General features: G+C 51.7%; 1 protein-coding gene across 3 annotated transcripts in view; it reads right to left on the bottom strand.

Annotated features, from left to right (window-relative positions):
• Window positions 1-22,096, bottom strand: part of LMO1 (LIM domain only 1) — a 44,342-nt gene that overhangs the window by 5,498 nt on the left and 16,748 nt on the right. For all 3 annotated transcript variants that reach the window (XM_032166677.2, XM_032166675.2, XM_058446569.1), the window contains exon 2: window positions 524-737. In XM_032166677.2, the coding sequence (XP_032022568.1) occupies window positions 524-737 (214 nt within the window). The remainder of the gene's footprint in view (window positions 1-523; window positions 738-22,096) is intronic.

Raw genomic sequence — 22,096 nt, 5'->3', positions numbered from 1 at the left:
CAGTGGCCCTGCTCCTAGGATATGGCTGCCTGCCAGTTTCCCTGGGCAAATGGACGCCTGCTCCCAAGGACCATCTAGAAAGGAAAGTTGGGCCCTGGGAGATGGAAAGAGACTGCATTAGGGAGGAGGGTCCTGGGGAAGTCAAAGCTTCCAGACCTGTTCTCAAAGCCCCTCTGAGGTATCCCCTCCCAGATTCCAGATCAGGTGGTTCAGAAGCACCTGGCCAAGGCAGGGGGGCAGAGCCAGCCTGGGGCCCTCGGAAAGCTTAACTTAGGGGCCCCGGGTTACAAATGCCTGCCCTGGACCTGTGCTGGGCACCGAGTCCAAGGGCATAACGACCTGGGCCTTCCCTCAGGTGACTTCTCAGGTATCTGGGGCAAGCAGGGCAGGGACAGGAGAGTCAAGAATGAGAGGACACACAGGGTACTGGGTCTAGGGCCAGGGGCACAGTCACGCTGGGGCTGAGGATGGGGAGCTTTCTGAGCAGGACAAGGGCTTGGGAGGCCAGAGGTCGGCAGCCCACCTCAGGTAGTCGCGTCGGCACAGGATGAGGTTGGCCTTGGTGTAGAGGGTGGAGCCCACCTCGCCCAGGCGGCAGTCACAGCAGGCACACTTGAGGCAGTCTTCGTGCCAGTACTTGTCCAATGCCTTCAGCAGATAGCGGTCCTTGATCTTGCGGTTACAGCCCGCACAGCCCTTCTGCTTCCCTTTGGGCTGGACGGAGAGCATCGGCACGCCTGCAGATGGACAGACAGACAGGAACGCAGGATGGGCCCCGTAGCTCTGGGCCTCAAGGAATATCCCCCAAGAATGGGGAGCTCACTGCTTCTCTCTGCTGCCCCCTCTAGGTTTGGGGCTCCCAGGAGCCCTCGCTTTCTCCCCAGTAACCTCCTCCCCTGGCTCTGGGTCCTGCCCTTTGGGCTACATGGCACAGCCTGTTTCCCTGGCCCTGTGAAGTTCCCTCCAGAGGCTGCTCTGCTCCAAGGTACACACAGACCCCAGGCCGGGCCTCCCTGAGCTGTTCCTCCCCACCCTGGCCTCTATCCCCTGTGCGGTCTCATCTGGAGTAAGCCTGAAGCTCGCCTTGCGAAGCCACCATCGCACTGGCTCTTACAGCAATAAGCCTAAGAAATGCAGTCTCCTCAGGCCCATGAGGTCCTCTTGAACCCCCAGATCTTTTTGCCAACTCGTCTTTCTCCAGCTGAAATGCTACAGCCTCTTGGTCTATCCATGTAGAGCTGTGATGGCGTCAAGAAGGAAGTGAGACGCCCCTGGGACACTCCCAGGAGGGAGCAGAGGCTCTGGGGCTCCTGGCAGGTAAGAGGAGGCAGCTGGCAGGGCCTGGCTGGGGCTCCCCTTGGGAACGCTTCAGGCGGTGTCACACCTCACCCGCCCCGGCCTGGGGGAGGGCAGGCTCTGAGCCTCTGGATCCTTCCTCATTCTACCAGGATTAGGATCTCTCAGCCATCAGCCCCTCCTAGGGCCCATACTGGCTTCCCAACATACACACAGGCACCAAGTACAAAGGGCCCAACGTGATGTTCACCACAGGGCAGAGCCTCCCATCGCGGCAAGCGAGCATGTGCGCTCACGCACACCCCTCACACACAGGCAAGATGTGCAGGTGTGGGCATGAAGTGACAGAGGCACGGGTTCCTAGTCCCTTCTCCTGGGACCACAGGGACAGTTGAGGAGGAGATGGGGACAGATGTCATCCAGTAGCCTGAACATCCATGTGGACCTGTGAGGCTGGGAGGGAAGTGCAGAGGACCTCAGAAGCCCTGCTCCGTGACTTTACGGGGCGGGAGCCTGTGGGAGTTGCCTGAGAACCCTTGTGAAGACAGGGAGGGTGTGCATGTCCGTTCCTGACCAAGGTGCAGCTGGATAGGGGCCCATCCCTCCCCACCTCTCCGGCTTTCCAACACTCCCCTGGAGTCTGTCCTTCTGGCCCGTCCTCTCCAAAGGACCCCTGCTCTCTCCAGGGCTCTGGCCTTCCTCCCATCCCCTGGTGTCCCTCCCATTCCCAGCCCTCCTCACTGCCCCCAGCCCAGAGTCTGAACAGTTGGGCTGCTTCCCTTCCTTTTGCTTCCCTCCTCCTTGGGTGTTAGGGAAGAACCAGCCACAAGAGGCCTTGGTTTCAGAATCCACAGATGTAAGGTCAGAAGAGCCCTCAGAGTTCTTCCAGTTAAATGCTCTCATTCTACAGATGGGGAAACTGAGGCTTAGACGGTTACAGGGGCTTGAGTCAGCCACCATCAAGCTGGCCCCAGGGCTCCTTCCCCTCTCCTGTGCTCGCTGTCAGCCCACCTGACTCCTCAGACTTCTCCTGGACAGGTGAGTCTGGGGAGCAGGCACCCACCCACAGGCTACAGTGTGCAGGGCCAGTGGGCTCCCTCCTCCTCCTCCGTCCAGTCCCTGCAGGGCCTGTCTGTTAGCTGGGGAGTTTGCTGCCTAATTTCCTTAATGCAGCTCTAAAGGTTAATTGGTCTGAGAGAGGGATGGGGCACAGGATGACTCTGTCCTCGGGCCTGCCTGTGTCTCTTCTAGCAGGGCCCAGCCTGGCACAGGGCTCTGAAAGAGCCCAAGGAGGGCAGCTGGGGAGCAGATACCCCTGAGAACTGAAGGGGTCTGTGAGGCTCCTTCCAAGTCCTGGCCTACAGGGAGGTGTGGGGAAATGGGAGAGGAGTTAAAATAGCTGGATGGGGGAAATGAGGGGCCTCCCAGGGTAGGACCTGGACCAGGGTAGGGCTCCAAGGGCAGGACCTTGTCCCTAGGCCGTGTGCAGGGAGCATGCAGCCAGCAGACCTACGCATTCAAAAACCAACTGGGAAAATCTTGGGCCAGGCCCCCACTACAGCCCCTACAAGGTTCACATTCCTCTTGCTCAGCCAGGCTTGCAGCAGGCCTGGCTCTCTTCCCAGTGGTCCTGAGCCCCTCCCAGGGCTCTATATTTGGGTTATTACCAGAACACGGGTGAATGGCTGGAACCTCCGTACTCAGGAGAGACCCTAGCCCACTAAATTACAGCCCAAAATGAAGGGAGACAGTGAGAGACCCCAGCACTTGAAGCAGCTGTCCCACTCTCTCTTCCATCTACCCTGGCTCTTGGACAGGCTGGTCTTCCAAGCTCAGACCCCAGCATGTTTGTCCTGGCTCCTGCAGGGTTGTGAACTCCAGCACTAGTCAACAATCTCTTCACTGGAGGGATCTGGCACCTAGAGGACCCTGTGGAAGCCATGAGGGGTGAAGCTGCCAGCTGCCGCAGGCCCCCCTCCGCACTGCCCGTGCCCAGGCTGACCTCTGCACAGGCAGGTTACCTTAAGACCTGGACACCCCTCTTCTGGGGTGCTGAACTGATTCCTGGCTCTGGAGAACTCTTATAGAAGCCACACAGCTCCTGCCGAAGTGTCCCATGTCCACCAAGACGTGGAACACCAGGGTCAGCCTGGCTGAGAAGGCCCCAGGGCGTCTAGAGACCCTTGGGTCTAGAGACCTCCCGTGAGAAAGGCTGGCATCCTGGGGGAAGCCTGAGCCGGGGCAGCCCCATGGGATGGGTCTGCAGTCCTGTGGCTATGGGGTCCAGAGCATATCCCCCTGGTCTCTCTGGGCCTAATCTCCTTCATCTGCCCATAAGAAAAATGGAAGCAATCCCTTGCTTCTCACAGGAGAGTGGAAGAGCTCTGGGGGTCAAACAAAACAGTGGAGACAGCCTTCCTTCCTCATAGGGCATCCATGCTGTGTCTGCTCTCACCGGGCTGGTCCAGGAGACTTGAAAGCACTCCTGGAAAGGTGGAGGGGCTTTCAGGAGGGGCTCTGCAGTCTCCTGCTCCCCAGATGGAGGGATAAGCTCCCCACAGGGTCCAGGCCCTCCCTCCTGCTCTGCCTCCCCCGTTCCCACCTAGCCCCCCACCCAATCTGCCAGCCTGCCCCCTGCAGACACCTCTTCCCTCCCTCCTTCCCCAGCCTGGCTCTGGGACCTGAGCCTCGGGCCATGCACTTTCCATTAAGGAGATAGCATCCCTTTGCTGAAGTCCATTTGGGATCCATTTTAGTGTTATCTAAAAATCAAATCTACATGGTAATCCTTTTAATGTACTCCTGACTTTAGAAAAAAAATGGCTTTGCGCTCCTTCAGGAAAGGTTTTAAAGCATTACCCAGTAATTACAACTCACCCATGAAAACACTGATATTTTACAACGGATGATGTTTGCACCGACACGCATGCCTGGGCACACACTCAGATGCATGCGCAGGGCCCAGCAGAATAAACCAGTCCACTCAACCCAGGGTCACCCCTAAGTCTCAGGATGTGGGGGGAACAACATTGGAGGGGAAACAGGCTGAACTCCAACCCCTACCTCTAGCAGGGGGTGGAGGCAGGGCTGCTGGTGGAAGGAGGCAGCCAGGCTCGGAGAGAAGCCTCCCAGTCTGACTCATCTGGCTGCCAGACACTCACCCTCCGCTCTTTAATCTGGGGGAAAGCCAGACAGTCCAGGTGACAGGGAGGCACTGCCAGAGGTCATCCCGCCCCTCCCACTCTCTCCTTCCAGCCCGGAGGAGAAATGCCCTCATCTTCACATGGACCCCAGAGCAGTCCACTAGGCCAGACCCAAGTCCCCAGCAACTCCTGTCCTAGCCCAGCTGCCCCTCAGCTCTAGCACGTGGCCTTTCCCAAACTGCCAAGCCCACAGGCTCCAGTACTACCGGTGCCTCTGGTTTGGAAGGCAGCCTGCGGGACGTTTACCCCAGTGAGCTCCTCCAAGGCCAGTCTTCCAGCCCAGAACGTCTACCTCACCCAGCTCCAGGTCACTCCAGGCTCTTCCCTGTGGCTCCCCTGCTGGGAGCCACTGTGGCCACCTCCTGGCAACTCCACTGGGCATCTGCAGCCCTCCCACACACCAGTGTGTCCTGCGTGGCACTGCTGGCTCTGTTCCCTGCAGGATCCTGGAACACAGCTCCTTTCCCTCCCGCAAATGGATCTCGTTTGCTTGTGTCCCAGGGCCTTCACTCTGCTACTACTCCAGGAAGAAACGCCTTTGTCCTGCCCATCCCCACTCTCCCAAAAAGGTCAGAGTCAAGAGTGGGGCTGAGGCTAAGAGTTCAGACCTTGAGATCAGGGAGCCTAGTTTCAAGTCTGGGAACTGCTCCGAGGAGCTGGTGGGGCCTGGATTAAATCCCCCCACCTTTCTGACTGGCATGTGTGTACTGGGGGCCACAATGGTCTCTTTCCGCTCAGAATGTGGTGAGGATAGAATGAGGTTATGCACATGAGGCCATAGCACAGAGTCTGGTGCCCAGGGCACAGTGAACAGGAACTGATAGTATTAACAGTCACCCCAGGATACCATCCCTGCTCGGACACTTGCTTTCTTTTTAACTTTTTGTCTCTTGACGTAATTTCAAACTTTCAGAACACTTGCAAGAATAGTAGAAAAAATTCCTGTAAGCCTTCACGCAGATTCCCTACATATAACATTTTACCGCATTTGATTTATCCTCCATCTTTCTACCTACTTCTACCTACTTACCTATAATTTTTTCCCTAAATCATTTGAGAGTTGGTTTCAAACAGGAAGCCTCTATACCCCCTAATACTTTTGGTTTGCAAATGCTTTGCTGAAAACAAGGACATTCTCTTACATAACCACAGTACAATAATCAAAATCAGAAAATTATCATTGACATAATATTATTATCAAATCTATAGACCTCATTCAGATTTTACCAATTTCTTCAAAAATATCTTTTATGGGAAAATCCTGGGCCCTGCATCGCATTCAGTTGTCAAGTTTAGTCTACTTACATCTGGAAGAATTCCTAAACCTTTCTTTTGTGTTTCAAGACAACGGCATTTTTGAAGAGTACAGGCCAGTCATGTTATGGAATATCTCTCAATGTGGGTTTGTCTGACACGTTTGACTGTGCGACCTTAATTAACATTTTCTGTTTTCTTTTTTGTGTAATGGGTATGAAAAGAGTACTCATTTCAGAGTCACCATGAGAAAGAACGGAGTAATTTATGTGCTGCGCTAAGGACTAAGGCCACAATAAAACGTTAACTCTGATTAGTGTCACTCTCCTCAACATGAGACAGAATAGGGAGAGACACTTATTTTGAGGAGCAATGAACTGATTTGATTGTTCTACTGTGGTTAAAGTCACCCTGGCACTGGCCATAGTCCAGCTCCACCCAAAGGCCAGTCTAGTGGTCAGTGCAAGTATGTGTAGAAGGAAGCCACCCTATCTGTCCAACAGGCTGTTCCAGTGACCAGCCACGTGGGAAGCAGTTGCTGTGGCAACTCAGAGGGTGACAGCTCCAGGACCCTCTGGCTGCTCTGGAAAGAGCCCTGGAGGCAGGTGTAGCCTTGGTATTTTTTTTTTTTTTTTTTTTTAAAGACAGGGTCTTCCTCTGTCTCCCATGCTGGAGTGTAGTGATGTGGTCACAGCTCACTGCAGCCTCAGCCTCCCGGCTTAAGCGATCCTCCTACCTCAGCCTCCTGCATTGGTGGGACCACAGGCACATACCACCAAGCCAGGCTAATTTTTGGGGGGAGGAATTTTTTTTTTTTTTTTTTTTTTTTTTTTTTTTTAGAGACAAGGTCTCAACTATGTTGCCCAGGCTGGTCTCGAACTCCTGAGCTCAAGCAATCCTCCTACCTCAACTTCCCAAAGTGCTGGGGTTACAGGCATGAATCACCATGCATGGCCTTTGGTTATTTCTCATTATCTCTCAACATGCCTCAATACTGGTTCCAAACCAGCACCCAGGCATTTGCTGGCCTGGGCTGGGGAGACTGAGCTGCAGGCCCTGCCCAGAGCCCACACAGCACAACACAACTGCTACAGCAGCTTTGGGGCTTCCCTTTCTCACCGTGAGTGCCCAAGCCCTCCTCTGGGGCCAGCAGGGAGCCTGCACTGGGCAACCTGCAGGGAGATGACAGTGACTGAGCACATCCCAGTGCTCTGCCGCCAAGAGCTGTACCCACAACCGCTTATGAGGTAGGTACCATTATGATCCCCATTTCACAATGGGAAAACTGGGGCACAAGAAAGCTTGCTAACTGGTCACAGTTAGTAGGAGAAAGAGCTGGCATGTGAACCCTGGCAGTCTATCTCTAGGGCCAAAGTACTTGACTCATGTGCGGTGCTGCAGGGCTGCATGCAGAGTGGGGCTGAGACCCAAGCAGGAGACTTCACAGAGCTTAGAAGACACATGGAGAGCATGCAGATGCTCACCACACAGCTGCAGGACACATGCACAGCAGCACACAAATAGTTCCCCATGTCCACATGAGCACACACGTACACTGGGTCCATGTGAGGAGGGACTGTGTCTGTTTTATTCTCCCCACAACAGTTTTATTTCAGTACCGAGCACAGTGCTGGCATACAGTGGGTACTCAGTAAGTTGCATGAAAATACATACCCATGCATCTAAGCACACACATGCATGTGTGTATGAGCATGCGTTTGGGTACGCTTATGTAAATATACACTTATGCACAGATGCACACATATGCACAAGCAGCCGCATGCACGTTTAGTCTCTTAAAAGACTACAGTGTCAAAAAGTGGATCAGAGCTTAGAATCAAGCTCTGATTTCAGCAAAACCCACAAGTAAGAGGCCTGAAGATGGAAGGAACTGGAAGAGCATGAACCCTCTAGTGTTACCCTCATGGACCCATGTGCAACGTTGGACATTACCCAGAAGTTGAGTCCCACAATCCTCATGCCTACTTCAGCTGCTGGAGGTGGGGAGACTCACTCTCTGGGTCGCGGGGGTCTGGGTCCCTGTCACCTTGTAAGGTGCTTTGCCCGCCTGGGCCCCCACCCAGGCCTGGGAACTGCAGAGTAGGATCCCAAACCAAGCCTACCAGCAGCCCCTCCTAGGCATCAATCCTCTTTAATCAGGAAATTTGAAAGTGTAATCTAATTCTGCAGAATCTCTTTAAATCTCGTTTTCTCAGAAGTAACTTCATTTCGCACGGACACATCCAGCCTTGTGAGAAGGCCTCCATTTCACACCAGTTTTATCTCCACAATTTCTCGTCTCACTGCACTCCTATTCCAGGGCCTTGCCATGCAGCAGGCAAGGCCTGAACTAATAGCATTTCCTACTCATTTGGAATCAAAAGCCAGCGAGAACAACTGTTGAAACGCGTGGCTACAGCCACCCAGAGCATGCTCATTACCGCCCCTCTGCACGCCCACCTGCAGGCAGCGTGTTCACTGTGAGGATGAGGGAGCGAGGCAGGGGCTCCTGTGGCCTCCAGCTCCCCACGAGGGCAGGGAGAGGAAGGCTGAGAGGCTGGGCTCAGCCCATGGGGTTGGCAGTCAGCTCAGTGGAGGGACCGGCAGCTTTGACTCTGGTGCTGCTCACCCCTCAAGGGAGCTTGTGAGAAGAGGCGGGGTAGTGTAGGCCCTGAGACTGTGGGCCCTGCAGACACACAGCCTAGGCTTGAATTCTGGCTTTGGCGCTTCCCAGCTCTGCCTCAATTTACTCACCTGCTAAATGAGGACAGCCTACTTTAAAGGATTGAGGATTAAATTGGATAATGAACATGAAGTACTTATAACAATGTTTCGCATAGTAGCATAAAGCAATTAGCTGAGAAAATTTAGGTGTATCTTATGACCCAACAATTATATTCCTAGGTATATGCCCAACAGAAATGAGAGCTTATGTCCATCAAAACAGATGCATAAGAAAGTTCATAGACATTTTCTTCTTAATAGCCCCACACTGAAAACAACACAAATGTCCAACAGTAAAACAAGATAAATTATGGTATATTCATACAATGGAATATTATGTAGCAATTAAAAAGAATGAATTACTAATACATACTACCAGGATGAATCACACAATATAATATTGAATGAAAGAAGTTAGACACAAAAAGGTACATACTGTATAATTCCATTTATATGTAGTTCCCAAAAAGGCAAAACTGATCTGATGTCAGAATAATGGTTACTTGGAGGCTGGGCACGGTGGCTCACACCTGTAATCCCAGCACTTTGGGAGGCCAAGGTAGGTGGATCATGAGGTCAAGAGATCGAGTCCATCCTGGCTAACACGGTGAAACCCCGTCTCTACTAAAAATACAAAAAATTAGCCGGGCATGGTGGCGGGCGCCTGTAGTCCCCGCTAACTCGGGAGGCTGAGGCAGGAGAATGGCGTGAACCTGGGAGGCGGAGCTTGCAGTGAGCAGAGATCGCACCACTGCACTCCAACCTGGGCGACAGAGCGAGACTCCACCTCAAAAAAAAAAAAAAAAAAAAAAGAATAACGGTTACTTGGGATGAGGTAGGGGACATATTATCAACTAAGAGGAGGACAAGGAGCCCAACGTACTGAAAATGTCCTATGTCTTGATCTGAGTGTTCATATGGGTGCATACATGTATAAAAACTCACTGAGCTGAACATTTGAGCCTTGGGCATTTAATTGCATATATGTGATACCCAATTTAAAAAAGGAGCTGAGATGGAGACGCCCTCATCAGAGCTCTGTATGCCTTTCATAAACCCTACCATTGACTCAGCAGTCACTGTGCCGGGTGCTGGGCTAACCATCTTACAGTGTTATCTCAATGAATCTTCATATTAACTCTGATGCACTAAATGATTACCCCCATTTCACAGATGAGAAGACAGTGGCCTGGGAAGTTTCAGGTCACGCAAGGTCATGCAGCTAGAAGGCTGCAGGGCAGAGATTGGAATCCTGGCCTGTCAGACTCCAGAGTTCAAGTTCCCGTCCAGCACATGCCCAGGGCCTCCCTGCACAGCCTGGATTCTCCGGTGCAGCCTGGATGCCAGATGGTGCTGGGGTGGGGGCTGGGGCCATGCTTAGACCAGGGCCTGGGCTAAAACCAAGAGGAATGACTGTCCATGCAGGGCACTGTCTCTGGGTGGACCACAGGACTTTCCCACTCATCTGTTGGTCCTTCAAATGCTATGACTGCTGTGGGATCTTGAAAGGGCTTCTGGGCAGAGCCAGCAAGGGGACATGGACCAGAAACTAAGTAAAAAGAGGGCACAGGGCTGGGAAGGGAGCAGAGGGCCATGTAGAAGCAGAGCCAAGATGTCTGCATTGCAGCTTTGAGGACAAAGAAGCCTTGAGATGGCTCATGTCCTCAGGAGGAGGCTGGGCTGGGGACTCCAGACCCAGGGCTATAATGATGGCAGGAGCCTCAACCAACAGCCAGGGTCTTGTGTGTGAACAAGGGGATGGGTAGGGTGGGGAGCAGAGAGGTCCTGGAGACAGGCCCAGCTCAGGGTGAGACATTTGGAGCAGAAGAGGTCCTGGAGAGAGGCCTGGTTCAGGGTGAAGTCCAGCAATGTTTGCCTGCTCTAAGTGCCAAGCTTCTCCTGCACGCTAGAGCCCACCAGAGGAGGGAAGGTCTAAGGGAAGCACTGTCCAGTCTCACCCCCAGCACCTGCTGCCACCATAGTCATGTTCAACCAGATGACAGTAAACCATGTTACCCCTTACTGAGTGCCTGCTCTGTACCAGGAATATATGCCTGTCATGACCCTGAGTGCAGAGAACTCATCAACTTGCCCAAGGGTAAAGCCACCAGTGGCCAAAGCGAGGCTGCAGATCCAGGCTGCTGGCCAGGAGGCATCCACACCCTGCCTGCCGTGTCCCAGGGCCACAGGCAGCATCACATCATCTTTTCCCCAAGCAATGGGGAAAGTGAACTTTCACTTGGACCCAGTCTGGACCCTACCAAAAGAAGACGGCTCTGAAACACTCCTTGCAGGAATACAAAAGACCCCTTGTCAGGGAAAGGTTGGGCTGCTGATCCCCAGAGCTCCCCAGAGGGGCCATTTCCTGTGCAGGAGTACAAAGTGGGAAGCTTCATATGCTACATTTTTGCAGTGCATTTTGGTGAAGAATAACCTATCCTTAGGAATACTGCATCTAAAACCTGAACTCACCATGACATAAAGGGACTGAGGAGTTTCCACACATCCCCCACAGATCTTCCTTGTTGAGGGAAGCTGAGTCTGGTTTGGGGCAACAGCAACAGCCTAAGGGGACTGTCTTAGTCTGTTCAGGCTGCCATAACAGAATGCCACAGACTGGGTGGCATATAAACAATTGAAATTTATTTCTCACAGTTCCGGAGGCTGGGAAGTCCGAGAGCAAGGCACCAACAGATTCTGTGTCTGGTGAGAGTTGCTTCTTGGATCATTAGATGGCCATCTTCTTGCTGCATCCTCACATGGCAGAAGGGGCAAGGGAGTTCTCTGTGGTCCCTTTTAAGAAGGCACCAATCCCATTCATGAAGGTTCTGCCCTCATGATATAATCACCCCCAAAGGCCCCACTCCTAACACTATCACATTGGGTGTTGGGATTTCAATATAAGCATTTTAGGGAGGCACAAATACTCAGATCATAAAGAGCTTGCAGGAAGGCCCGGATGTGATTCTGGAGCATAGTGATTCTGGAGCAGGTGTAGATGCAGTCTGCTCTCACAGCCTCACATAATTTTCTGTGGTTCTTTAGTGGGGGGAATTTAGAAACATCAGAAGCTGCATGTGCTCACTGGAGTTTGTCACTTGGAATGAGGCTTAAGTTAATTGCATAGTTATCTGTAATGTGTTCTCCTTCTCCAGGATGGGTATTGGCATTTTCTTTCCATTCTTTGGTTGTCTCTAGAAAGTCTCAGACATAGCTCAAAAACAACAGGTCCAAAGCAGGATTCCTGATTTCTTCCCTAAACCTGCCCCCTGTACCCTCACCCCAGACTTCCTCCCTCCCACACCATCATCCACCCAGCACTCCAGCCAGAAACTAAGTGTCGTCCTCAGACTTCCATCCTCCTCACCCCTTTCCCTGCCAACTCTTGCTCCTCATCCCACCTGCATCTTCCATTTCCACAGCCATCACCGTCTCTCGACACACTATCAGCATAGCATGATGTCTGGTACCCACAGCCCATTCTTCACACGGCAGCTGGAGAGATCTTTCAGATAAACCAGGGCAGGTCACTGCTCAACTTGAAACTCTTCCATAACATCCAACGGCCTGAGAATAACATCCAGACTCTTCATCCAGCCTGTAACATCTTCATGTGGTCTGGTGTCTGCCTTCCCCTCCCACGCTGTGCTCCAGCCATACTCCAAACTCCTTCCTGCCTCAGGGCCTTTGCACATGCTATTACCTTCCCAGAACACCCTTCCCTGCCTCTGCTTCTGCACATACTTGGCTCCTTCTCATCTTCAAGCTTCAGCTTAAATGTCATCTCCTCAGAGAAGCCTTTCTTGACCTCCTTATTTCCTTATTTAAATGAGCTCCCCACACTTCAGTAATTTCCTTCTGAGTTTTTCATCACAATTTGTAATTGTTTTACTTTTCTGTGAGCTTCCAAAAAAAAAAAAAAAAAAAAAGTCTGATCGATTGGGTACTCTCATAAGAACAAAAGCCCCATGAAGGCTGTTCTTGGGGCCCTACATGTCTTGTCCACTATTGTGTTCCCAGTGTTGAGCCCCACAGCAGTCATTGTTTAGCCATCAGCTCAATTCATACATGAAGAGACTGAATGGAATCTATCCAGATATTACTGGCAAGAATCTGCTGGCCAGAGTGGGCCAATTCAGATAGGCAGGGCCCCTAGAGTTGGAGCCTTAATCAGGCGCCACACCCCCTAGGTACCTGTAGCTATGTGGCCCTAACAAACAAAGCAGATTCAACCACAGCAGCTCCTGGGTCATGGCTGCCACAATCCAGGCTTTTGAGAAGCCATCCCAGGGCTCCAGCTGAGGAACGACAGCTCTCATGCAAATATAAACCCTTTATCCTTCAGATAAAAGAGCAGCAAAAACGCATCCTCCAGCCCCTGCCTCCACTGCGTGCCTCCCTTTACACATAAATACCCATCTCAGCCCTCAGGGAGTAGCGGGTATCTCTGTAATTCCAGCAGCTCTGGCTGTCACCTCTGGCACAGACCTAGTCTCCCCAACTCCCTACCTGAGGGTCTTTTTGGCTTACAAAAATGACTACTCTTCCCTGTCAGCATAGTCTGAGTCTCTGGGGGCCAGTGGGAGGAAGCGGCCCCTGGAGTTTGCTACAGAAAAGCCCCAGGTCCAAGCCTTTCTCAGTCTGTAGCCTCCACCAACCTCCATCCCATCCTGGGCTGCTGGATCCAGCCCCTAGATTCCTTAACAGGATGCCGCTTGAAGCCGCAGAGCTGTGGGGACCGGTACAGAGCATCTGGAAGCTGTATTCCCCTGACAGCAACTCAGCTGCTCCCTGGGCACCCGCAAAGCCCACGCCACCCATCTAATGAAACAGGGCTCCCAAGAGGCCTGCAATCTCCACAGAGGAGGAGGACATGGACTCTCAGACGAGTCTCAATTTCACAGCATCAGGGACGTGAGCACCAGCGCGCTGAACCAGAAAACGAGAGTCTGGCAGGAGCTGCAGACACACCATGAGCACCAGGGGATGGGAGATTAGGGCCCTTCAAAATCAATTTTGAATTCAAACTTTTAAATGTGTTCTCCAGGCGCGAAGAGGGGACCCTAGGCAGCTGCCGGGTCCTGCTTCCTTCCTGAAGCCGCCAGAGCCCATCTGCTAGCCACGGGGCTGGGTGAGGGGAGGAAGGGCTGGGGGTTAGGAGGGAGAATCCAGGCCCCACGCCCAGGAGCGGCAGGGATGGAAACCCCTTTGGCTGGGGCTGAGAAAACACTGCCTCTGGGATGCCTGAGGCATTGCCCCGGGGCTTCCTATTGAGGCCCTGGGGGTTGCTTCAGCCCTTCTTTGCAGACCTGGATAAGAGAGAGACGCTGAAAGCAAGGTCCATGTGAGCCAGATTTCCCTTCAGCCCCCGCATGGCTGAGGAGGTTCAGGGAGCATCTGTAGATGAAGCTGTTTAGAATACAAGCTTTGGAATCAGACAGTTTGGGATCTGTATCCTAAACCAGCCATGACCTCCCAGGCAGAAGATCCTTGTTCAGAAATGAATGTCTCTTCTGGAAACCTGGTGGGAGAAAGCCTGCTGTGAGTGTCTTGCAGTGCAGCCGTTGTGAAGTGAGAGTGGTCTGAAGCCCCCAAGTGCAAAGGGAAAGTGTCATCCTGTGTGAGAGTCAGCAGGGTGGGCCGGCTGCTGGGCCAGCTGGTGTGGCCGCAGGCTGCATTATCCAGAGCACAGAGTCTGCAGCCAGGGAGCTGACAGCCATGCTGTCTGTCATCTGTCAGATCATGTCTGGAGTACAAGTACCATCTGGGCCCTGCACCCAGGTGAGGTGGACAAGGAGGCACAGGGCAATGGGCCTCACCAAGCCAGAACAGACTGCTCTAGCCAAACCCTGGAGAGGGCCCCAGGCCCGCAGTAGGAAGGCCTTTGGAGGCATGAGCCCGCAGAGGATGTTCCTGGCAGCTTCGGCTGCAGCCTGCCACTCCTGCCTGGGTCCCTGTTGAGCCCCATTTGTGCCTCTCAGCCTATCATCAGCTCATAGTGAGTGTGTTCCCCATCTCTGGGTGGGGAAGCTGGCCTATGACAAGATTCTTTGAGATCACTGACTCCCTCAGCCCCAGCCCCAGAGTTTTCCAAACCCCTGGCTAGCTCCCAACTTTAAGCCATACTCCTGACACATAAACATGAATGAGTATGAACCACCCTGTGGGTAAGAGACAACAGAATGCAGCCACTGAGGCCTCGGGCCTGCAGGGGCTTCACAGGGAGCCCTTTCTGGAATAAAGAGCACCGGGAAAGGAGGCTGGGGTCACCAGATCACATATAGGAGAGGAGGCAGGGACTCCCCAGCTCCTCCCAGCCCCCAGCTTGGGAATGGGCTGCTGGCTTTGCAAGGAAATTACAGCGTGGGCCTGGGTAATGCTCCTCTTAGTTACAGCATAAACTGCAGCAATAAAGCGTACCTGGGGAATGTTTAGAGAAAGCACTAATGATTTCTTCCCTAGTGGTTAATAAATTCACTTCCAGATCAATTTGTTCACGATAGAGCCCTGTGAGCAGAACCCGCACGGCGGGCACAGCCGAGTGTGTCTTTTTCAGTATAAATGATTTATTACGATGATTAGCGGCACATAAACAATTTAAAATACAACGCTAATTAGTTTGGGGAAGAAAGGAGGGGAAAAGCCACCCTGCCTCTCTCCCCATTATGTTCTACTTCCCTAAGTGTGTACTTTTTAATTAAATCCAAATGTCACAATAAAGTGTTTTATTACCACTCGGGCTAACTGAGGCAGTCATGTGAGCCCCCCTCTCAGGCATCTGCAGGCTGGCCTGGGGGTAAGGGCTGGGGGCACCAGCAGAGCCTGTCCACAAACTCCCAACATGGGAGATCTCTCGAGAACCCTGGAAACCCCTCGTGGTTTTCAGCAGCACCAGGTCAGAAAACACCGAGCCTTCCCAGGGGACTCTCCACCTTCTGCTCACCTTCCTGGCCAGCCCAAGTAGTGAGGTCTCCTCCTTAAAGCTTGCTCTGACCAGCCCAGAAGCCAGCCACTTCTTCCTGACGGTCCCGCAGTACCCTGCATCCTCCTCACCCTTCCTCGTGTGCCCTATAACCTTCTACTAACTACCTTCTGGGTGCCTGGCATCATGCCTGGCACTTCATTACAGCATCTTCCCAAATCCTTGTTGTGGTGCTATAAGTTGTAATTATTGCTTCCATTCTGTGGATGGGGAAACTGAGGCTCAGGGAGGTGGAACAACTTATCTAAAGTCACACAGCTAAAAATGGACTTTTGTAGCATCCTTTTCCCTCCTACAGCATGCTCCACTTCAGAGCCTACAACTGGCCATGTCTGGGCCCTGCCTTGCTTAGAGACACGTCTGAGGCAAGGGTTCAGGCCAGGGACTTGGACTCTGGTGAGTTCAAGTTCAGGCTCTGCCATCCACCCACATGGTGAACTCAGTCAAGTCATTTAGCCTCTCTGAGCTTCAGCTTCCTCATCAGCAAAACTAGAGCAATAACATTCAACTTGCAGGTCTGAAGAATGAAAGTACCTAAACCAAGCAGAAGTCCTTTGCTATCCTTGATATGCTATGCAAGTAGTAATTATTTACAGAAGCCCTTGAGGTGAACAGCGATCAGTACTAACCCCGCTTCATAGATCAGAAAACTGAAGCCAGCAGGCAAAAGATTTATCCAAAGTGCCAATGAACCCCAGGATCTCATTGGGGAAGTACCAGGCTAAGGGCAGCCTCCCTTCCAGAAGTTCAGACAATCAAGGATGGCTTCTCTCCTAAACACTCATGAACTATTCATTTGAATTTAAAAACAAATATCCCCAAACACAGAGTTTTCATATGACCCAGTGTGTTAGTCTGTTCTTGTGTTGCTATAAAGACATAGCTGAGGCTGGGTAATTTGTAAAGAAAAGAGGTTTAATTGGCTCACAGTTCTGTAGGTTGTACAAGCATTCCAGCATCTGCTCCTGGTGAGGCCTCAGAAAACTTCCAATCATGACAGAAGAGGAAGGGGAAAAAGCAAGTCACATGGCGAGACTGGGAGCAAGGGAGACGGGGGAGGTACCACACTCTTTTAAACAACAAGATTTTGAGTGAACTGAGCAAGAACTCACTCATCACCAAGCGGATAGTGCTGAGCCATTCATGAGGGAGCCATCCCCGTGATCCAATCACCTCCCACCAGTCCCCACCTGCAACACTGGGAATCTCATTTCAACATGAGATTTGGAGGGGACAGACATCGAAACCATATCACCCAGCAACTCCCCTCCTAAGTATATCCCCAAGAAAAATGAAAATATAGATCTTAACAAAAACTTGTACATGAACGTTCCTAGCAGCATTACTCACAACAGCCAAAAAACAGAAACAACCCAAATGTCCATCAATTGACAAATGAATAAATAAAACATGGTATATACATACAATGGAATATGATTTGGCCACAAAAAGAAATGAAGTACTGACATATGCTACATCATGAAGGAATCTTGCAAACATTATGCCAAGAAAGAAGGCAGATACAATAACCAATATTGCATGATTCCATTTATATGAAATGTCCAGAATAGGCAGAAGGTAGTTTAGTGGTTGCCAGGGAGGGAGGAATGGGGAGTGACTGCTAATGGGCTGAAGATTCTTTTTGAGGTGATAAAAATGTTTTTGAATTAGATAATGGTGATGATTGCACAACTCTGTGAATATACCAAAAACCACTAAAGTATATATCTTAAAAAGGTTAATTTTGTGGTATGCAAATGATAAATCAATAAAGCTATAAAACAAAACAAACAACAACAAAATAAATATTCCTTTGAGAACAGGAGAAACCAGTTCATAAAATATTCAGTCCTGGGGTCAGCATAGGAGGGCAATAACCTGTGGCAGCTAGAAGCTGCCAGGTGGGGGGACCTGGGAGGCCCCATGGCCAGCCTCACAGGGGGAAGGTCCTGGTCACCCCATCCCCCTGCTGAGATGAAAGGGATGAAAGGGCTCCAGAGCACCCCCTTACCTCCTTCCCCAGACCCCCACATCCAGAAATCTGACTCCATCCACATTTCCAGCCCTGCTCCCCAGGACACTCAAACCTTACTGGATCCATCACTCCCCTTGGCCCATCTGCTTCCACAACTGCATTATCGTTTTGTCTTCCCAGGTCTCTCTTTGTTGAAATTTCTGCATCCTTCAAGGACTATGCCCTACCTGCAAACTGAGCATGCCCATGGCAGAGGGGTCCCTCTTTCAGGACCTTGAGCTTGTCCTACTTTGGACACCACGAGTACATAACAGTATGTGCATAATGGTACATGCATAATGAATAGCATCATAGTGAGGACTCCCCCACGCAGGGTTGGGTAAGGGATGCTGCCCTCTCCCAGGGCCTGTGAGCCCCACCTGGCACGGGGATGTGCCAGCTTAGATCCAGGCCATGAGGCTAGGAAGGAAAGCAACAAGGCTTTCTTTGGAGGGGGAGAGCACCATGCCCAGACTAGGGACAGCACCCTTTGTAGCTAATCTGAGAGGATGACCCAAAAAGATGAAGCATCCCGGCCAGCAGGGGGGGGCTGGGGCCGCACTGGGGCAGGGGCATTTGCGGGAATGAGCGGGGATAGACTGAGAGAAGTCACAGCGGCTCAGGCCTCATCTCTGCAGAGGCGACCAGCCTCCAATCCTCCCACAGTGGAGAGAGCCCTATGGAGGGGACAGGACAGCTCTAGTCACTTGAAAGGACTATCCAGGCCTTGAAGCAAGTGGACACATGCTCATTTTCTAGTCATTAGGTCAGTTCCCTGAGTCTACATGGATCCAACGTGAAACACTGTCTTGGGAAGCTGCCCCTTAGGGCAACTACCCTTGAACTTCTCTAAATTTCTCTCCCAAAGTTTTATGAGGCCCAGGGCTGAGAAGACCTCTCAAGGTAAGGGGTGGCAGGAGTGCATGTTGCAAGTACCCTTCCCTTTATGCAGCCACTGTGTTCTCACCAACACTTCCTCGGGTGGGCACAGTGCTGCCTGGCTGGCAAAACACATGAAAACATTTTCTCTCATTTGAGTTCTGTGCAGGGGACAGGGAGGATGTTCTGGATCTTAACTTCTGTGACCAGAGCTCAGAAAAGTTAAGTGGTTTGCCCAATAACACACAGCAGTGGGTGGTAGAGCAAGACTTGCCGGAGATCGCACAGTCAGAGGACTACAGAGTAGGACTGAAATCCACAGTCCATGCTTGTTACCTCCCAAGTCAAAAGACAGCTACCCCTGCAGCAAGTGGTCAGGCCTCATGCCGCTGCTGTCAACTTCAAAGAATTCTAAAGATTTCACATCTGCATGTGTCTGAGCTGGTGCTCTTGGGGGTTCTCTCTCCTTGGGAGAGCGAGTCCAAAGCCTTTACCATGGAAGGGAGGGCAGGATTCCTGGTAGTATGGAACACAGAGAGAAGAGTGTGTGCCCTTGAGACAGCATGGAGTGGGCTGGTGGGTCTCCAGGCCCTGGGGCAGCCAGGCAGGAGTGGTGCCCATGCACCACATAGACACCTGAGTCTACAGACAGACCACTATACAGACCTCTCCCCTGAGGGACAGCTCATTGCAGAAGCAAGACCTTAGGCATAGTTCCCAGACCACACGGAGGTGCTCTGCGGCCTCAGACAAATTCTGCTCTTCTCTGGACTGATCTTAGTTGAATATAATTGGGGGTGGACTGGAGTAGAAACAGGTAAGGGTAGGGAGACTATGAGTCACGCCTCTTTCCCAGAATCAGCAGCTTTCATGAAAGCCAGTCGGGAGAAAACATTGGCCCAGAGTGGGAGGGCCAAGAAACACTTTACAGACAGATCATAGGAGGCCAGAGGAGTCAGGGACTGATCCATGGGTGGCTGGGTAAGTCTGGATTTGCTGCCTCCCAGTCCTGGTGTCCTCCTACCTGCCTCAGGCCCATGGTCTTTGGCTCCCTCCCTCAGAGCCTAGAAAGCCAGGATCGGGGTCCAGTCATGACAGCAGCAGAGGGGGAAGTGAAGGTTCAGGGAAGCCTTCAGGCCAAAGCTGGGCTGGGCAAGCAAGGGCCTCAGGGACAAAGCTGGGCAAGGACAGGCTTGCAGCCAGGGGCTCTGGTCTACCTTCCCTGGAGCTCAACTCCAGCTCTGGTCACAAGTTCAAGCCCTGCTATGGGGAGCTGAGCAGCTCCAGCCAGGATCTTGACCACCAGGAGACCTCAGATGAGCTTCCATTCCCAAGGCCACAGCTTCAGCACAGTTTCTCTCCTAGACCTCAACTGCCTCCTCTGACCAACCCAGACCCCCACCTGCCTCATCCTGCACAGACCCAGACTGCAAGCTCCGGAGGAAACTGAAGGGAGGCAGACAGGAGTGTGGGGCTGTCTGAAGCTGGAGGGATGAGGAGAGGTCTGTCTGTAAAGCTGAAAAAGAACCCCTCCCTCCCCATCATGTGCTGCTTTCTCTGCCTCTAGTTTTACCCCCTCCCATTTGCACTCCACAGAGTAATCCAAATGGTCTTACTGAAATGTAAATTTGAGCATGAGTCTTGCTTCTACCTAAAGCCATTCAAAGGTGTCCTGTTGTACACATGGACATAAAGATGGGAACAACAGACACTGATGGGTGACAGGATCTGTCATACCCCGAACCTTAGCATCATGCAATATTCCCATGTAACATGTAACAAACCTGCACATGTGCCCCAAGGATGCAGAGAAACTGGAACTCCTACCCACAGCCTGCAACGCTCTGCACAATGTAGCGCTGCCAACCCTGACCACCCCGCAGCCTCACTGATGATGCCCCAAGCTCCAGTCACAATGGCCTCTACAGTCTTGAACTTGGGGTTCCTTGTCCTCTCTCTGAGACTAAGGAATCCTTATGATTCTCTCTGATCCTCTCTGGACCTCCTTCACCTGTAAACTCACTCATTCATTATCCGCTAAACAAATATTTACTAAGCATCTACTAGTAGGGGCTAGCCCTTAACACCTACATTTTGATAAAAATTATACCAACATTGAGGATTTTTCATCAAGAAAGTAACTCTTAATGAGCTTCATTAAGTCAATTTAATTCCTTGATCACTTTTCTATTCATTCATGTTAAACCATTTCTTCACCTTTCCCCATTTTTTTTTATTTTGTGGAGATTATTTTCATCGGGATCAATTATTTTTAAATTGTTAAAGGTGACTATTGGCTTATGATCAGCTTTTGGCTCACAATAGATCTCACAAATTAGAGCTTTTGCCACTGTTGGGATTTCTTTTCTGGCAATTATTTCTACCAGAAAATGTTTCCTAAGCCAACTTCTGCAGATCTAAATTTTGTCAGGAAGATTTGATTCTTCTGTCAATTTTTAGTCAATAACATACTTTACCAGGTGCAGTCTTAGTTGTTGCCAGTTTTACTTTGTGTTAACTATTTCAACCAATTTTAATTTTTTCCTGGATCTTTTTTTTGAGAATAATATCTCAGTAATACTAATGAGATCTTATGCTCATGTAGAAGGCATATTTTAGCAGTGATCTGATAAGCACTCTGAGGATCAAAGAATAGCATGAAAACATCCTCAGGGCACAAAGGCAGGTCGAAGCATTGAACTCTGCATTTGGGTGGAGTATCAGCTTGGAACCAGGTGCCTGAGGGAGCCCTGCCCACTGCCCACTGCTCCCCGGAGCCCTGGCCCCTGCCAAGAAGATGCCTCACGGATGGGAAACAGCTTCTGGCTCAGGGGAGAGCGGCTGCCTGGAAGAGACAGCCTCTGACTGACAGGCAAAGAGCTGGGGTGCAGCCCGAGGCCCCATGCCAGTCAGATGCAGCCTCTGCTGGGCACAGACATTTCTACTCAGAAAGAATCTCAGAGATACTCAGCTGAGAAAGGAAGCAGACGCTTCTCGGTGCCTTAGTTTCCCCAGCCATAAAAGGATGTAATTGACTAGGGTACTCTCAGCCCAAGGCTATGACTTCCACTCACTGGCCTCCAGGCTTTGAACCTGCTCCAGGGGTCCCCTCTGCCTCCTAATTGAGACTCTACCTGGAAACAGCAGGGGACAGGGCCTTCCACCTGGATTCGAGTGTGACAAGAGCAAGTGTGGAGGGCTAAGGGCTACAGATGCTCTCACCTGGGAAACTGTGTGTCCCAACCCTAGGACACCAATGAAAGAGAAAGAGACCTCACTGGGAGTTCCTTTCTGCTGGCCTGGCCCTGCCACACCCATTCCCCAACAGTCATGTCTCCATATACAGCACCACAAGGTATGAAGCCGGCAGCCACCTTGAGAATGCAAATGGGAAAACCAAGACCTAGAAAGGGGAAGGCACGAGCCCAAGGACACACTGTGAGGTGGTGGCAGAGCTGGGATGTGGATGCAGCAGTTCTGGCTCCCAGCCCCGTGCTCACCAGCCTGCTTACGGGAGTGCTCCAGCCCGCAGGAGAGCCTCTTCCACCCTGCTCCCACGCGAGGAACTGCCCACACTACCTCTGCCCAGGCTGCCTCGAAAACACTGCCTCCAGCGCCCCTGTAACAGCCAGGAAAGAAGTGGGGCCCTCAATCCAACAGCAGGGGGGCGGCTGGCTCAGGAAGGAACCACCCTCACCTCCTCCGCGGGTATCATCCCTGCAGACTGAGAAGAGACACCCTGGG

This window comes from Hylobates moloch, unplaced genomic scaffold, assembly GCF_009828535.3.
Source record: "Hylobates moloch isolate HMO894 unplaced genomic scaffold, HMol_V3 SCAFFOLD_11, whole genome shotgun sequence".
Lineage (NCBI taxonomy): Eukaryota > Metazoa > Chordata > Mammalia > Primates > Hylobatidae > Hylobates > Hylobates moloch.
This window is presented reverse-complemented; position numbering and strand designations above follow the sequence as displayed.